The following is a 17,555-nucleotide window of genomic DNA, read 5'->3' on the forward strand; positions in this document are numbered from 1 at the left end:
TGGGTAACTTACTTTACCTACCTGAGCCTTCATTTTCTCAGCTGTAAAATGGTGATTAAAATATATACTACTCCAGCCCTGGCTGGTGTAGCTCAGTGGATTGAGTGCCAGCCTGCACACCACAGGGTCACCAGTTTGACTCCCAGTCAGGGCACATACCTGGGCTGTAGGCCAGGTCCCTGGTGGGGGCCACACAAGAGGCAACCACACATTAATGTTTCTCTCCCTCTCTTTCTCCCTCCTTTCCCCTCTGCCTAAGAATAAATAAATAATTTTTTAAAAATTAAGTATATACTACTTCACAGGTGGTTATGAGGAGCCTAAGAAATCATGAAAAGAAAGTGTTCTGCACAAAGTAACTTCTAACACATTGGCTAAATTTCCTGCATAGTGTTGAAAAATCAAGAAAACAAGATAATCAAAATAGTTGAAAAGTGGGCAGAAGCCATAGGCATTTTATAGACAAGGAAATAAAAATAGCTTTTAAATATATGAAAGATGCAACTTCACTCATAAATGAGAACATAACTCAAATAAGATACTATTTTTCACCTACTAGATGGTAAAGATTAAAAATTTTGATAACGCTGTATTGGTGAGAGTGGGGAAAGAAGTATAGTCATACGATGTTGATGATAATGCATATTGTGGGGAGTAGTCAGTAAGTTCTATCAAAATTACAAGTGCTTATGCTTAAACATAATTCTACTTCCAGGAATTTAAATCATAGAAATGGTTACAGTCCGGCTTGGCTGGTGTAGCTCAGTGGATTGAGCACGGGCCTTCAAACCAGAGTATCACGGTTCCATTCCCAGTCAGGGCACATGCCTGCGTTTCAGGCCAGTTCCCAGCAGGGGACTCACAAGAGGCAACCATACATTGATATTTCTCTTCTTCTCTCCTTCCCTTCCTCTCTAAAGATAAATAAAATCTTTAAAAAAAAAAAAAGAGCCCTGGCTGGTGTAGCTCAGTGGATTGAGTGCAGGCGTGCCAACCACATGATCGCGGTTCGATTCCCAGTCAGGGCACATGCCTGGGTTGCAGGCCAGTTCCCAGCAGGGGACTCACAAGAGGCAACCATACATTGATACTTCTCTCCTCCCCTTCTCCTCTAAAAGATAAATAAATAAAATCTTAAAAATAAATAAACATTTAAAAAAAAGAAAAAGAAATGCCTTTCTAAAAAAAAAAAATGGTTACAATCCTAAATAGACAAACAAGGATGTTTTCAGAGCCTTGTTTTTTATTTGTAAAGGCCCAATAATAAAGGGCTAGTTTAATAAAATAAAAATACACACAGTGGAATACTATATGGCTTTCAAAAAGAGTAAGGCAGCTCTATGTGTATCAATATGGAATGCACTCAAGGTATGTCATGTGAGAAAAGAAAGAAGCAAAATGGGTACAGCATGCTACCATTGATGTAGTTATAAACATACGCATATGTAATACATACACATATGCTCTCATGTATGTAGTCTATCTCTGACCTAGATCACACGATGACCTATGAGGCCTCACATAATCTAACTTGCCTCTTGGTTCCTAGACATTACCCCTCTGACTCATCTTTCTCCCAGCTCTGCTCCACTGGTGACGCTGGCCACCCTGCTTTTCTGAGACACCCCAGGCATCTACTTGCCTTAGGTTTTTGCAGTGGCTGTCAGTTGTTTTTGTCCCAAATGTCTCTATGGGGCTCATTTCTTCCCTTCCTTCAACCCTTGGCTCAAATCTTACCTTCTCACTGAGGCGTATACTGACTACCCTCATTAAAACCACACCCTCATCCTTTATTTCTTCTTACCCTACTCCTTTTCTCTTTTCCACAGTACTTATCACCTGCCGATATTTTTATCATTCAGTGCACTTAGGTGCTGTGTTTATGATTTATCATCTATTTCCCTCCAGTAGAATGTAAACTCTACAAAGGGTAAGAATTTTTATCTTGTTCAGTGATATAAACCAAGCATAAATAACTAGTAGATACTCAATAATGATTCACTGAATGAGGGAATGGAGAGAGACACAGGAACCCGGTAACAGCTGTCCCCTGCAGGCAGGGAGCTGAGGTCCTAGAGGTAAGGACGCAAAGGAGACTTACTTTTTGGGACAAACCATTGTGTACTTTGTACCATGTGCTTGCATTAATTGGTAAAAAATATAATAAAATTTTTATGCTAGAACTAGAAGAAGTGACAACCTATACTCAACCCCTCACCTGACTTATGATCATCCAGGTACAGAGAAGGGAAGTAATTTGGCCAAGGTTACACAGCCAGGGTTTAAATTCAGATTTACTAACTCCAGAGCTCTAGCTCTTAACCATTATGTCACAGAGCCATTTGATTTGGATTTTTATCAGCCGATTTAATGTAGTGTGAAAGAAATGCCAAGGTTTCCCAAAGGTGATGGTTTGCTTCTGTCTGATATTTTTCATTACAATGAACTCCAAGCAATGGTCTGAGTTCTTCTGAAACATGGGATTTTGGCAGCATTGTGCTCAGCTTGACATAAATGGGAACACTGGTCTTGGGGATTCTTTTATGAGAACTGCACAGTCAAAATAAAGTGTTAGTCTCAGTCCCTTTGTAGTTGGAAGCACAGTGTTCCTGAAACCTGCTCTCCCAGATATTTCTTCTTTCAAAGCTGTCAAGAGGTCTGGGTGGAGCTGCGGGGTGTTGCAGGGTGAGGGAGGGATTTGAGGGCACTTGACCTAGGACTGTTCCCAGGGGCTATTAAAGGTGGGCTGCTGAGCCTCCCCAACATGGCTGGCTGGTGGGAGGCCTTCCATGTCCGGACCAGGTGGTGCACCCGCCGCCTCTGCTGCAGCCAGTAGAGCATCTCCACTTTGTCACGCTTCATCTTGTCCAGGTAGGGCCTGCCCTTGAAGGTCACTGGCTCACCAAAGATTAATTCAACCTCCTTTAGGAGCGAAACCAAAGGAGCCTCCATTAGATTGAGCTTCCTGTGTAGATGGTCGCGGATGTGATTTTCCTCCAGGAAGCGACTCAGTTCTGCGTCAGTCTTTTGGAAGAAACGGTTGGGGTCGGAGGCCTGTCGCTCAAACCACTCCAGTTTCCCCAGCCACATCTCCCGCCGCTGAATGGGCTGCAGGGTCTGCTCCCAGGCACTCACCAGTGAAGGCAGCTGCCTCAGACGGGCATTGGAGCTGTACTTGATGGCCATGTCCAACCGTTCCTTGTTGGGAACCTCAAGCATGGACCACAACCGCTCCAGACGCTTCTGCAGGCTGAGGATTTTGTGGGGTTCTCCCAAGTGGTTGGTCCTCTTAGTTTCTAGACTGTGCCCCAGCACTGTGTTCCAATCCCACTCTCCTGGCACAAAGTCTGGCTCTTCATCTTCTAGCAATGGAGGTGGGTGCTGAATCTTTAGGGACTCTCTGGCAGGGGCTATGATCTCCACAGGAGCCTCCTCTTCATACATTTGGAAGATGACATGGAGGAAATCTGTCTCCTGGTTGGTGAGGTACTTAAAATAGTCATCCACAGACAGAGTGGTTTTCCACCAGGTCATCCCTGCCGTCTTGTTTAATGGCACCTCCCAGCCTTTGCCTGCTTGGAGTGATGCAAGGGAGGACATCCTATCAGGGTTGGACTGTAAAGTGTTCGGTCTCTGGGGAAAAAGACCAGCCAGCTTGGGGTTGATGACATGATACTGCTGTTCTTGACGCAGAAAGGCTGAGACCAGGAACATTGACCAGTCTTTACTGGCTGCAGGCTCGATCAGGGGTCCCTGGTCAAAAGAGAAGTGGTCAGTAGAGACACTGCTCATCAACTCCTTGTAGACCTCCCTGATGCTATTACCAAAAAAGTGATCAATATCCATTTTCTCGATAAGATGGGGTTCCAGTTCACTAGCTAGGTGGTTGTATAGGGCTCCGGTCTCCTCAACGTGGAAGGAATCCAAAAACTTTCTCTCAGAGACTTGTACACCAGCTGCCTGGACCACGATCTGATTTCTTAGCTTCAGGGTAACGGTCACTGGCTGTGGATGAAGTGGAGGGGATTTGGAGGACTGGGGACCCCACTGCCCAGAGGTTTCTTCTTCCTCGTTCAACATTCTCTGGAGCTCTTCCATGGGATGTGTTGCAGCCGAGTGGTGGGTCTGGGCCCCCAGGAGTGGGGGCACACCGGAGTCTATTGGTGAGTAGGTAGTCCACTCCAATTTCATGCTCTTCATCATCTGCTTCAGGTCCTCAGCCACCATGTCCCCCACCAGCTCTGGCTTGCTCTCTGCAAACAGGACCAACGGGGTTACTGGACGAGGGGAGAGTGAAGGAAGACCCAATTCATCTGCTAGCTTCCAGCCCTCACGCAGAGAGGGCATGGACTGGCTCTTCTGGAGCTGGGGGTAGAGAAGCAAATGGGAGGTGAGGGGGGACCCATCGGTGAGAGCTACGGAGCACCCAGGCTGCAACACAGTCTGTGAGGAAGTGAAGCTTGCTTGCTGCTTTTGCACGGCGTACAGCCAGGGTAGAGCCTTTCTCCTCTTCAGCTGGGGGATGGACTTCAATTCCATCAATGGATCCGGTTCAGGTTCTCTGAAAAACTCTGGCGAGCGACTGAGCTGGATGAGATAGTTCAGGTTGAGGTGGCAGCATGGCACTTGGGAGAAGTGGGCGCTGTGAGAAGGTGGTTTGACGGCCCCAGGGGGGCTGAAGGGGCGCAGCTTCAATATGCCGCCCTGGGCCTCCTCGATTTTCAGCAGGGCGCGGAAATCAGCAAGCAGGCCACGGTAGACCTCGGGACTGGTGAGGAAGACTGTGCAGTCCCTGGCGAGGCTGGCGGCCAGCCGGGTGAGCGTGGCTGATTCAGTGTAGACATATGTGGAGGTCGACCTGGTCTTCAGCAAGTGCAGGTAACAGAGGAAGAGCCGCTCACAGCTGAGCAGCACATAAACCAGGAGCCGCTTCCGCAGTCTCTGGTTGTTCAAGTGGCTCAGACTAGGTTCGGTGGGAGGCTCCCGCCAGCTGCACTTTAGCTCGTCCAAAATGACCTCTGTGAAACGGTGTCGGCCCTCAGGAGGCATGTGCTCCTCCAGCCCACAACTGGCCAGTCGCTTGGCCACCTGGCGGCACACCGACACCACTGTCAGCCTCGAGACAGGCAGGGACGGTAGCATCGGGACCTCCTGCAGGAGACGCTTCTGAGCCTCTGGGCGCGTCATTCTGCTGGGGAAGAGCGACAGCGGACGCAGCAACCGGTGGTAAACCTGCTGGAGCTCGGGTTCCGGTTTAAAAGGCTCCATTTTAGTGCCGGCTGCGCCCGTTGTGAGACCCGAGGCGGCCTAGGGGTTACTAAGGGAACCGGGGACCAGACGGCCAGAGTGCGCCTGCGCTGCCTGAGCTCGCCGAGCGTTGAACTATGCTTGCGGGGGCGGGGGCAGTGAGAGCCAGGCCTTGCGTGCGCGCGCACCAGGAGGCAGGGCAAAGTCTGGCTTTCGAGGCTCCGCCTCCTAGGGACTGTGCACTAGATTTCCGCTACAAGCTGAAGTCTTGTGGATTTCAGAACAGAAGACTCTACCTGTTCACGTCTTCTGGCCAGTGACAGCATTCAAGATGGCCTCGGACTCGGGGGACCGTGGGGCCACCTGCACGGTGAGGTCCGAAGCCTCTTGTGAGGGCCTAACGGGGCAATTAGCTTCGACTCCTATGGGTGATCTCGGGAAGCGGGGAAGAAGTGGGCACCAGGGGCGGGACCCGAGGCCCCAGCAAGAAAAGAGTGCGAGAGTAGCAGGGTCTGTGGCGTTAATGTTGGAAGGTGTTGGTCCTGAAATGAGTGATAATGAAGAAGGCGCTTCAGGAGGAGTCACGTGGGACGTTTCCCAGGCCTTTGGGGTAGTTGTAGGGGAAGTAGTGAAACAGGGTCGTGCAAGAGGGGTACACATAGCTCATCGGTCAGTACCTGCCTCCCTTGCAGCTGGAGTTCGCGGTGCAGATGACCTGTCAGAGCTGTGTGGATGCGGTGCACAAGTCCCTGCAAGGAGTGGCAGGTAGGAGCCAAATTAGTTTTCTGTAGACCGTCCAGAGGCCTCTGGGACAGGTGGACAAATCTCTTAGACCGACCATACTCCCATTTTACAGATGCAGAAATTGAGATCCAGAGAGAGGAAAGATTGTTCTCAAAGTCACACAGAGCCCCAGAGGCAGAGCCTGGAGCACAGGTCTCAAGCCTGCCCTGCCAGCAACTGCCTGTCCTTCTGGTGTTTTAAGCCTCACGTGCCTGGAAATTAAGGGGCTAGACTGAGTATAGCCATGCTTACAGAAGGAGTTCCCTGAAAAACAAGCACTTCGTGCTTGTGAAACAGCATAATCTTGACAAAGCAAATAGCAGCCCTGGCCATGTCCCATCCTAGGCAGCTCCTGGTTCTTAAAAGTCAGCTAGCTATCTGGTCTGGAGGTGACCTGACACGACTGGAAAGATCTGAGAAGCAGAACCACCAGCATGGCACTGGGAACTACCTTCCTTTGATTCTGTTAAATGTTCATCAAGTCATTTGGGAGCTATAGACCAGGCACTGGGGGCTTTTTAGGGAGAAGGGTTCACACGTGTTTCAGGCACAGCCCTGCCTTAGGTAAAGATGAGCACACAAGCATTACTCCTGGAAGGGAAGGTCTGGGAAGGGGTGAGGTTAGATGGATTCTAAAGCGGGGACAGTGGGGCATATTCTACATATTCTGTGTAGGGCAGAATATGTCATAGCTGTTAGGGGTATGTGTGTTAGAGATAGACTGTTTGGGTTCAGATCCCCTCTTTATGGCACTGAAACCTTAGGTATGCAACTTTTTGTGCCTCTGTTTCTCTCTTTCTTTTAAAAGATTTTATCTATTTATTTTTTTAGAGAGAGGAAGGGAAGGAGAAAGAGAGGGAGAGAAACATGAATTGTGTGGTTGCCTCTTGCACACCCCCCACTGGGGACCTGGCCCGCAACTCAGGCATGTGCCCTGACTGGGAATCGAACTGGAGACCCTTTGGTTTACAGGCCAGCGCTCAGTCCACTGAGCCCTCACCAGCCAGGGCTGTGCCTCTGTTTCTTCAGTGTTTCAACGGGCATGATAATGGAAACTACTCTGGAGAATTGTCCTGAAGAGTAAATTAGTTACAATCAGCACTTTAGAAAAGTCTTTGGCATGGGGTGAGAACACACTGAATCCTGGGACTTACAGGTAGTGATCGGTTCGGTGGAGGAAGGAGAGTACACGGCTTGAAGTTGGATGTGCTATGCGTTTGGGGAAGATGGGTGAGGGTCTCAGGAGACTGAGCCATTCCACCTGGGGTTTGGTGCTCTGACCAAAGGTTTCTGAGAATGTTGGGCTGTCCACTTCCTGTAAACCATTCTTGCTGGGGGAGCAAACAGCTAGACTTTTTGTTGGACACAGCAGATTTTCACCCTCAGCAGATTTCTCAGGCACAGAAAAAGACCTCTGGTGGCTACATTTTCTGTTCTGGGTAACTGGAACTGGCTTGGCTTTTTATGGGCTGAGAGGGGTGAGGAATTTGTCCATTTTAGTGGTCTAGGGCTTTGGAGAATAGAGCTCTGTTCCTGTTCATGTATAGCACGTATAGCAGGTATAAGTGGGAGGAACGCCCAGCCCAAGGCCTGCTTTTTTGAACCCTTATCACGAACCCTGGAGTTCCCTGTGGGCTTATCTTTTCTTTCTCACCGAGTGCTGAGCCAAACAAGGGCTGGCTCAGCCACACTCTGGGCTTCACCGGCCAAACTGAACTGCTGCATAGCTGGAGGACCAGCTTCTGGGTTCAGACTCAGGTGAGGAGCTCAGGAAGTGCACAGTTACAAAGAGCTCCCCACTTGGAGCCCCCCACTTCAGGAGCAGAGAATCAGCTCTCCTTAAGAGACCCCAGATCAGGAACCCACCTGCCCTGAAGCTCCTCTGTCATGAAGTTTTGTCTACTGTATGTCTGAAACATACTAAGAATCCAGCCTCTCTTTTTCCATACTTTGGCCTTCATACCAATCCAAGCCACCTCACCTCTCCCAGACCCTAACAAGAGCATCATCTTTGGGTTCCCTGTTGTGTCTGTTGCCCACTTTGATAGCGTTTCCATATAAAAGCCAGAGTGAGCCCCAGCCGGTATGGCTCAGTTGGTTGGAGCATCATAGTCGAAAGGTTGCAGGTTCTATTCCCCAGTCCAGGCACATATGATCCCAGGTCTGGGCATGTGAGATCCCTGGTGGTGACATATAATCTGGGCACATATGGGAGGCCACTGATCGATGCCTCTCTCTCATTGACACTTCTCTTTCTCCCTTTCTCTCTCTCTAAAAGCAATGAAAAAAATGTCCTCAAGTGAGAATATTAAAAAAAAAAAGAAAAGCAAGAATGATTTTTGAAATCACACATTAGATAATGTGGCTGCCCTGTGTAGAATCTTCTAGAAGTAATAATGTTTGAGAGCTTCCCATGGGCCGGGCACTGTGTTAAGTGCTATATATGAATAACTCATTTAGGTCTTCGATAACCCTCTGAAGTAGATAGTATTACTATCTCCATTTGCATGTGAAGAATCTGAATAGAAAATTCAACAGAAATGTTGAGTAACTTGTCCAAGGCCACACAGCTGGTATGTAGCAGACTGAGGATTTCAACCTCAGAGCCCACACCCTCCACCACTGTCCACTACGGCCTCTCCCAGTGGCTTCCCATGGCATTAAAATCAAAGTCTAGGTTCAAGTCCATCAATACTGTTGTAAAGGTAAAATTGTCCTTTTATGGCTGAGAATTCCGTTGTGTAAATGCTCAGTGGTTGGTTTATCCCCTCATCTGCTGAGGGACAGTCGGGCTGCTTCCATATCTTGACGATTGTAAGTAATGCTGCAACTGCAGTGAACATAGGGGTGCTTATGTTCTTTCGATTCGTGTTTTGGGTGCCTTTGGATATATTCCCAGAGGCCTTCCAAGCCTTGTGGCCTCAAGCCAGTCGTTTGAGCTTCTAGCTTCCTTTCCTCACCTGCCACATGAGAACAGTATCGCAGTCCCGATGTTTGTAAAGCGGAGCACACAGCTCTTGTACACACTGCAGGCTCAGGCTGCAGGATCTCCCCGCCACCCGTCCTCCCTACAGCCCCTTTGTATCCAGAGGCACCTCTTTGTGGGCCTGGAACTCCAAGGCATCACAGGCTGCTGGGGGGCCCAGGCTGAGATGCTGTGTGGAGCGAGGCACAGTTTGGTCATTTGGAGGGGTTTCCTTTTCACAGGATTGCCTTGTTCCTTTTTTTTTTTTAGAGAATTTGTATGAGTTTGAGTCAAACCGATGACGTGATGTGCTGGGAAGCAAGATCTCATGTGTTCACAGGGTTGCCCTTTCCCGTAGGGGAGGAGACGGGCCTGCCTGCCTGATCTCTCACACATTCTGCCTGCTCCCAGCAGGGTCAGGGGAGCGGCGGGGAATCTGAAGAAGCAAGCCAGTGAGACCCTTGTAGCCACAGCCAGATATTCCTGTCTCTTAGTTGCTGCCCCCTCCCAGTGGCGCTTCCCAGTTTTGCCTCCTTTGAGCAGGGAGGAATCTGAACAGCTGAGGCACCTTGTCTGTGTCTTGGGAGTTGTTATTCTCTTCTCTGCCTGATGGTTAACCCAGGCATATTCTGAGTTCTCCCACAGCCTGTGAGCTCCCTGAGGACTAGGACCAGTGCTTTCCCCGACCCTGGCCTCCTCCACGCCAAGTACACATTTGTTGAAAGAATACGGGGCAGGGAAACCAAGGTTGAAGGGAAGGCCAATAGTCAGTGTAGCATTCAGTTCGCACAGCACTAGCCGAACAGTGCGTTTAACCCGTGTCTCCTGGCCTGCCCACGGCTCCCCTGGGCTTGCTCGCAGCGCAGCAGACACACTGAGATTAAACGAGAATGACTATTAGCCCTACAGGTAAGAGCAGCATCTAGAGTTTCTGGCCCATCCCTCTGAACTGGCTGATGATTCAAGAGTTCTCTTAAAAGGCTTGGCAGCCCCAAATATCCAAATGAAAGAAGCCCCTCTCATCCTTCTTTGAGTTGGCTCAATGTTCGTCAAAGCTGAGCATGTGTCAGAATTGTCCCACTGGCTATGTACACACAGGGGTGACTTCGGGGATTTGGGGCCAATTGAGACACACTGACGCTTGAACCTGACCCTTGTGGAACGCACAGAGCTTGGGCCTGCACAGAGGACTGGAATCGGTGCAGTGTGACTTATGCAGGGAAGTGGCAGCTTGAGGGCAGAGGAAGGGGTCCCCACCTGCCTGGAGGCTGGGGGCTGCTTCTCGGGTGAGCAGCGTCCAGGGGAAGTGCCTGGGCTCCGGAGCTGGGGTGCCTGGGGGGAACTGCAGGTCCCACAATTTACTACAGTGTGACTTCGAGCAAGTTTCTTAGTTTCTCTGTACCCAACTCACAGGATTGCTTGAGTGTGGAAGGAGTAACTTCAGATGAAGTACAAAAAAGCCCACAGTGCACACTCAGAAAATGTTATTTCTCATAATGATGGTGATATGAGCTTTATTGAGGTATAACTCATGCATCACAAAATTTACCCCTTTAAAATATATAGTTCAGTGGCTTTTAGTATATTCACGGAGTTGTACAATCACTATCAATTTTATATTTCACCAGCTCATGAGGAAATTGAACGCTTTAGCTACCAGCCTCCCATTACCCCACCCTCAGTCTACTTTCCGTCTTTATAGATTTGCCTATTCTGGACATTTCTCCCAGAACGGCATCATCTAATATGTGGCCTTCTGTGACTGGCTTTCCCACAACAGTATTTTCAAGGTTCGTCCATGTTGTGGCACCTGCCAATGCTTCATCCCTTTTTCTGGCTGAACGGGGCTTTGCTGCATTGAAATAACACATGTTGTTTATCCATTCATCAGTGGATGGGCCTTTGGGTTGTTTCCACCTTTGGCTATTATGAACGGTGTGGGTCTGATAGCCTGCTTTTATAAAGGCATTTTTAAAAAGAGTTTATTTATTTATTTTAGAGAGATGGGGAAGGGAGGGAGAAAGAGAGGGAGTGCAACATCGTTGTGTGGTTGCCTCTAGCACACCCCATACTGGGGATACAACCTGCAACTCAGGCATGTGCCCTGACTGGGAATCAAACCTGTGATGCTTTGGTTTGCAGGCCTGCACTCAATCCACTGAGCTACACCGGCCAGGGCTATAAAGACATTTTTTAAAGACTTATCTATGTTTCAAAAGTAATAAACAATGCCTGCCATGTACTAAGGACTCATAACAATTCTGGGAGTGAGGTGACGGTATCCCCACTTTATTTACAAAGAAACAGCCTCAGAGAGGTTAAGGGCCTTACAGAAGGCAGCTTCAGCCTGCCCTCAGCCATGGGAGGTTGGTGTAGATGGGGAGGGGGAGTCACCTGCTCTGTTTCTCTTCTGCCTGTCCCCAGTGCAGGGTCGCCAGCCCTCGGCTGCCCTCTGCCCTCTCTCTCCTCCCAGGTGTCCAGAGTGTAGAGGTGCAGTTGGAGAACCAGATGGTCCTGGTGCAGACCACCCTGCCCAGCCAGGAGGTGCAAGCCCTCTTAGAAGGAACAGGGCGGCAGGCGGTACTCAAGGGCATGGGCAGTGGCCTTTTGCGTGAGTAACCACTGTGGCCTTGGCCTTGCCTTCCTGGGAGGGAGGTGGCCTGGGGCTGGTTTAAACCTAACCGTAGGATTTTGTGGCTTTGGGTTGGAGAGGCTTTGGAGAAGGTGTGAAAGCTATGTGGGGCTCTCTCCCGCCCTTCCCCAGCTGGCGAAGGGGTGGGGCTGGGTGAGGTGGCAAGCCCACCCAGGTGCCTCCTATCTTGCAGAGAATCTGGGGGCAGCAGTGGCCATTGTGGGAGGACCTGGCCCCGTGCAGGGGGTGGTGCGCTTCCTGCAGCTAACCCCTGAGCACTGCCTCATTGAGGGAAGCATTGACGGCCTAGAGCCTGGGCCACACGGACTCCATGTCCATCAGTTCGGGGACCTTACAAGGAACTGCAACAGGTAAGTCATCTGTAACCTCCCTTGTAGCATCCTCATCACCCCAGTTGTGTCCCCACTATGTGTAGGAGGCTATATGCAGCCCTTAGGCACACTTTCACACTTTATGGTCCTCATAAGTACTCTATGAGGCATGTACATACAGGCCCAGTCTACAGATGAGGAAACTGAGGCTCAAAGAGGTTAAGTGACTTGTCAAAAGCCCCAGAGCATGTACATAGTAGAGTCGGGGTTTGAACCAAAATCTGACCTTGATGTTCCTGCTCATAGCCACCTTACTGCCTCTTGGATATGGGAGAGGCAGGTCCCGTGTCATGGTGTTTATCATGCTGCAACACTTAGTTGATTACTCGTTTGTGTCTCCCCTAGGAGCTTATTGAGGGCAAGACTCATGTTTGATTCTTCTTTTTTTAAAAAAAGATTTTATTTCTTTACTTTTAGAAGGGAAGAAGGGCAAAAGGAGAGGGAGAGAAACATCAGTGTGCAGGAGACACATTGATTGGTTGCCTCCCACATGTTCCTAACCAGGGACCTGGCTCACAACCCAGGCTGCACCCTGGCTAGGAATCGAACTGGTGACCTTTTAGGTCACAGGACAGTGCTCAGTCCACTGAGCCACACTAGCCAGGGCTTGATTCTTTTTAGTGCCCTCTGCCCAAAGCCTGGTACAGAACATGTATGTTTGTTGAATGAACGAATGAATGAATGAATGAAACAAATGTAATTAAAGTAAGAGGGTGGATCACCTGCCCTGTGGGCTGCTGTTTCACTGCCCACCTGATACCTTTTATTCTTAGCTGTGGGGACCACTTTAACCCTGATGGAACATCTCATGGGGGCCCCCAGGACGCTGACCGGGTAAGTGTTCCACTGTGTGAGGCTTGGGCCGAGACAGAGCCCCAAAGTCTCAGAGGCAGGGCAGACAGCTCTCAGAACCTTTGAGTGAGATTCCTTTTTGGTCCCCGTATTTTGTTCCAGTTACAAGCATTGACTGACACTCTCTGTGGCCAGGGGTTGCCCCCAGGAGCTCACAGCTGGGCAGGGGAGACCGCCAAGCACTCTGGCTGCAGCACAGTGAGAGGATCCTGGCGGGGGCCCTGGGAGCCCAGAGCCAGCCCCTGATACAGCCTGAAGGGCCTGGGCAGTGGGAAAGCTTCCTGGAGAAGTGACAGTGTAGAAATGGAAGGTTTTCCCTGAGCCACACAGGCCATTCTGGACGCTTCACCTCCCCCTGGTCCTGGAATTTCATTTGCACTGGAAAAGTGTTTTCCTCACGGGCAAGTCACATGCTGCCTTAATGATTTTTGCCTTATCCGAGTGCTGCTTGTTCTGTTACTCAATGGTTTGATTTAAATGGACTCATTTTTTCCCTTAGGTAAATATGGTTATTTTTAGTGCCTCAATCTAGGACAAAAAGTTCAAACATTCCAAAGTGGAGAAACTACCATCCTGAACCCCCAGGTCCCTGTTACCCAGCTTCAGCAGCCGCCACCCCGTGGCCAGTCCCACTGCGCCTACACCGCTGGGCCTCTTTTCATTATTCCATTGAAGTGCAACGAGACAACATTTTATGTAATGGAGGTGGATTGATTTTTTAACGAGAAACTTGGTATTGCACAGAGAATGGAAAACCAGGACTTCTAGCTTTAGTGGGAGGATCATTGTAGAAATAAATCAGTGTGGGCTTAGAACGTGGTCTGAGCCCTGCTAGGGACAGAGGAGGTCTGCTTGATCTTTGTTAAAGTGATAGCGAGAGGTGTTGGAGACCTGTTAACACCAGATTGTCACTTCGTCAGACCGGGAGGATGGCATCCACTCCCTGTGATGTTCCTGGGGCCCTGTCCTCACACCTACCACCTCTACTTCTCCTCCTGGGTGTGTTTTTCCCCTTTGCGACATTCAGTGCCAGGCAGGCTCTGGGTCCTGGTCCTGAGAGGTCGTGACTCCCCTTTACACCCTCCAGGACTCACAGGCTTCCTTGGTCTTTATTTTCTACCTGGAGTGCTTGCATCCTTCTGCCACAAAACAGATGAAAACATAGCATGTGTTTGTTCTAATTCATTGTAACTGATTGTTTGGACTTTTGACTGCTCCGTCACATTTCTCATGGTCAGAGGCTTTTACTCCTCCTCTCTCAACCCCAGAGTTGGAGGAAAGCCATGCTTGTGTTCAAACGTATCTATTGCTGTGAAGCAAATGACTCCAACGCTGGGGGTTTAAAACAACAAACATCATCACACAGTTTCACTGGGGGCCTCTCCCAGGCTGCAGCCACGTCCAGGCTCCAGGCAGGGCGCATCTGCTCCCACCCTTCCTCGTGTTGCTCTTGGCAGGCTCGGGGCCTCCCTGGCTATTGGCCAGACCTCAGTCCTTTGCCACATGGGTCTCTCCCTAGGGCAGCTCACAACACAGCAGCTGGCTTCCCTCGGAGCTAGGAAGTGAGAGATGGCATCCAAGATTAAAGCCACACTCTTCCTGTAACCTAATCTTGGAAGTGACACTAGGTTCAGCCCACACTCGGAGCATACAAGGATGTGAACACAGGGGAGATACATCTTAGAGACTGTCTGCCTCACTGATGCTTGAAGGGGGCCGAGCAAGAATTAGGCAGGCGAAGTACACCACAGGCAGAGCCCTGGGAGCTGGCAGCCGTGTCTCTTGTGGAGGTTTTTGAAGGGCAAGAGACCACCTTACAACCTATGCCCTGACCCAAGCCCCTCTAGGAGGTGGGGGGGGGGGTGGGAATCAGAAGGAGGTGGAGCCAACTGCTCCTCGATATAGACAGGAAGACCTGAGGGAGAGCTGCATGTCCAAGGCCGCCATGATGACTGACAGGTTCATTATGGATTTCGGCATCTGGTTTGGGCCACGTGGGAATGTGCACAATGTGGGAATTTACATCCAAGCCTGGATGGCCTGTTGCACGTCCCCTACATGCTCTCAGTTTCCATTCCTTCTCTCCTTCCCCCCTCCAGTCCTTTCTCTTCATACGCTGTACTGAAGGGATTACTCCAAAGCATGGGGTCACCATGTCGTGCCTGTGCCCGAAACCCTTCTTGGCTCTCCAGTGCCTGGTGGTATAGGCCCCACCAGGCTGCTTGGTGCAGCATTCAAGGCCACTGGCCCGGGCCCACCCACCCATGTGTAGGAGAGGGACTGAAAAGGCTGCCTCTCCTGACCCTCTGCTGCTGAGTCATGTCTCTGAGCCGCTGTGTGTGTGCTGGCCCTCAGCCAAGTCCTGAAAATTCTCAAGGCTCTGTGTCATTGCCTCCTCTTCCTTGTCTTTCTACCATAAAAGTCCCAACACAGGGCATAACAGAAGTGCCAGGTATAAGCAGCAGATATCTCTCTGAGAAGCAGGATAAAGCAGAAGTGGCTCTTCTTGCTGCTTGTCCAGGCCATTTTATAGTGACGTGCTTTGTGGCCATGCTTTGCAGCAACATCTTGTGTACCGGCCCACATAGGCACAGGACAGGCACTTGCTTCTGCCCAAAGTGTCAGGTTGGGGACAGTTTATTTGCACAGATGTGAGTCTGTGACCCACCAATAAGATCTTGTGATCAAAATACACACTCACTGTTGTCCCAACCCCATGTGTCATCATCACTCTTCTGTCCTCCGTCTCCCACCGAGCTGCAAACCCCTGGAGGGTGGTGACTGTGAGTGCACCGCATGCCTGGCAGAAGGTGTCTGATTTAGGAGGTGCTCAGTAGCTGTGTTGTGGCATTTTTATTGCCTTCCAGGGAGAAGGTGTGCAGAACCAGCTTCTGGGGGGCAGGGGAGGACAGGCAGGACGGGCGCCTTGCCCGTTGTGTTTCTTCTCTCTTTTCCTGGAAGCAGGACGTCAGGGAAGGGATGCTGGCTGCCTCTGATGGCCAAGAAGCCAGGCGTGGCCAGCCGAGGCCCAGGGGAACTGCAGACTGCCAAGGGCTCACAGAGTCATCAGGAGGCCAGAGAACCCTGCTTGGAAAGAAGCAGGGACTGGGCTAGCTTCTGAGGCCAGGATGCCCGGCTGGGCAGTGGCCTCGCAGGAGAAACAGTTTGGTCCAGTGGGCGTGGCTTCCTAGAAGGAAGTCAGGGCTCTTTTCAGAGCGCTATCATTCCGCCCAGGATTTCAGCTCCAGGGAGGGAGCATCCAGTTGGCTTCTTTGTGTCCCGGGCATCCNGAAGGTGTGCAGAACCAGCTTCTGGGGGGCAGGGGAGGACAGGCAGGACGGGCGCCTTGCCCGTTGTGTTTCTTCTCTCTTTTCCTGGAAGCAGGACGTCAGGGAAGGGATGCTGGCTGCCTCTGATGGCCAAGAAGCCAGGCGTGGCCAGCCGAGGCCCAGGGGAACTGCAGACTGCCAAGGGCTCACAGAGTCATCAGGAGGCCAGAGAGCCCTGCTTGGAAAGAAGCAGGGACTGGGCTAGCTTCTGAGGCCAGGATGCCCGGCTGGGCAGTGGCCTCACAGGAGAAACAGTTTGGTCCAGTGGGCGTGGCTTCCTAGAAGGAAGTCAGGGCTCTTTTCAGAGTGCTATCATTCCGCCCAGGATTTCAGCTCCAGGGAGGGAGCATCCAGTTGGCTTCTTTGTGTCCCGGGCGTCCCTTCCTTTTACCTGACTGTACCCACAGGAGGACACTAGTACTTTTGGGGAGTGGAATCAGATACTGGGTAGCCATAACCTAGCAACTGTGCCCCACGTGCTGTTTCCCCCCCTGGGTCTTATTGCAGCACCGGGGAGACCTAGGAAACGTCCACGCGGATGCTGACGGACGAGCCATCTTCAGGATAGAGGATGAGCAGCTGAAGGTAAGGGGGAAAAGGAAATGAGGATCTTTCCTCCCAGATAGGTCCACTGTCTGAGGCCGCTGTCTCTCCTCAAAGGTGTGGGATGTGATTGGACGAAGCCTGGTCATTGATGAGGGAGAAGACGACCTGGGCCGTGGAGGCCATCCCTTATCCAAGATCACGGGGAACTCAGGAAAGAGGTGGGTAATGCCGCCCCCTGCAGGAAGCTGTGCTTTGCCAGCCAGACCCACGAGGGGCTGGACAAATGCCTGCCTGCTCTTGACCACGCGTTCATCTGCAGGTTGGCCTGTGGCATCATCGCACGCTCCGCCGGCCTCTTCCAGAACCCCAAGCAGATCTGCTCCTGCGATGGCCTCACCATCTGGGAAGAGCGAGGCCGGCCCATCGCTGGCGAGGGGCGGAAGGAGCCGGCCCAGCCCCCTGCCCACCTCTGAGCAGGGCCTCAGCCTCAGGCCCCTACTCTCCTCCTGGCTGGACGCCATGCTCTTCGTGGCAGAGGAGGGCAGGCCCGCTCGTTCAGTCCGAGGAGAGCAGGGATACAGGGTGTGTGGGGGAGTGCTGTGAGACTCCCTTGGCAAAGTAAAGTTTTATTTTCATATCAAACCCCGTGTGTTCCCACAGGCTTGGTGATCATAGTCCCACTGCCTGGGACTTCAAAGGCCAGGTCTTGGCTTTTGGAGCCAAAACAAACAAAAAACAAACAAACTGGGTTTAAACCTATACACCTCCTGCCCTAACTGGTGTAGCTCAGGGCGCTGGGTGTGGTCCCA

At 50.9% G+C, this 17,555-nt stretch overlaps 2 protein-coding genes across 2 annotated transcripts; one reads left to right on the forward strand and one right to left on the reverse strand.

The window, feature by feature from the left end:
* Window positions 1-2,199: 2,199 nt before the first annotated feature.
* On the reverse strand, window positions 2,200-5,302 carry CCDC87 (coiled-coil domain containing 87). Its single transcript, XM_037053306.1, has one exon. It carries the CDS (start codon window positions 5,266-5,268, stop codon window positions 2,650-2,652), a length of 2,619 nt encoding a protein of 872 aa, XP_036909201.1. The 5' UTR covers window positions 5,269-5,302; the 3' UTR covers window positions 2,200-2,649.
* Window positions 5,303-5,496: 194 nt separating this feature from the next.
* CCS (copper chaperone for superoxide dismutase) lies at window positions 5,497-17,385 on the forward strand. Its single transcript, XM_037053307.1, has 8 exons — window positions 5,497-5,617; window positions 5,940-6,012; window positions 11,469-11,606; window positions 11,821-11,998; window positions 12,793-12,853; window positions 16,708-16,785; window positions 16,861-16,964; window positions 17,066-17,385. Exons 1-8 carry the CDS (start codon window positions 5,579-5,581, stop codon window positions 17,217-17,219), a joined length of 825 nt encoding a protein of 274 aa, XP_036909202.1. The 5' UTR covers window positions 5,497-5,578; the 3' UTR covers window positions 17,220-17,385.
* Window positions 17,386-17,555: the final 170 nt, after the last annotated feature.

The sequence above is a fragment of the Sturnira hondurensis genome, unplaced genomic scaffold, assembly GCF_014824575.4.
Source record: "Sturnira hondurensis isolate 20B ecotype Veracruz unplaced genomic scaffold, ASM1482457v3 Scaffold0007797, whole genome shotgun sequence".
NCBI lineage: Eukaryota > Metazoa > Chordata > Mammalia > Chiroptera > Phyllostomidae > Sturnira > Sturnira hondurensis.

Bases quoted from the DNA above. Each gene is read 5' to 3' on its own strand.
- CCDC87 (XM_037053306.1), bottom strand. From the start codon at position 5,268: ATGGAGCCTTTTAAACCGGAACCCGAGCTCCAGCAGGTTTACCACCGG.
- CCS (XM_037053307.1), top strand. From the start codon at position 5,579: ATGGCCTCGGACTCGGGGGACCGTGGGGCCACCTGCACG. The intron at 5,618-5,939 runs GTGAGGTCCGAA...CCTCCCTTGCAG, and splicing joins ACCGTGGGGCCACCTGCACG to CTGGAGTTCGCGGTGCAGAT. The intron at 12,854-16,707 runs GTAAGTGTTCCA...GTCTTATTGCAG, and splicing joins GCCCCCAGGACGCTGACCGG to CACCGGGGAGACCTAGGAAA.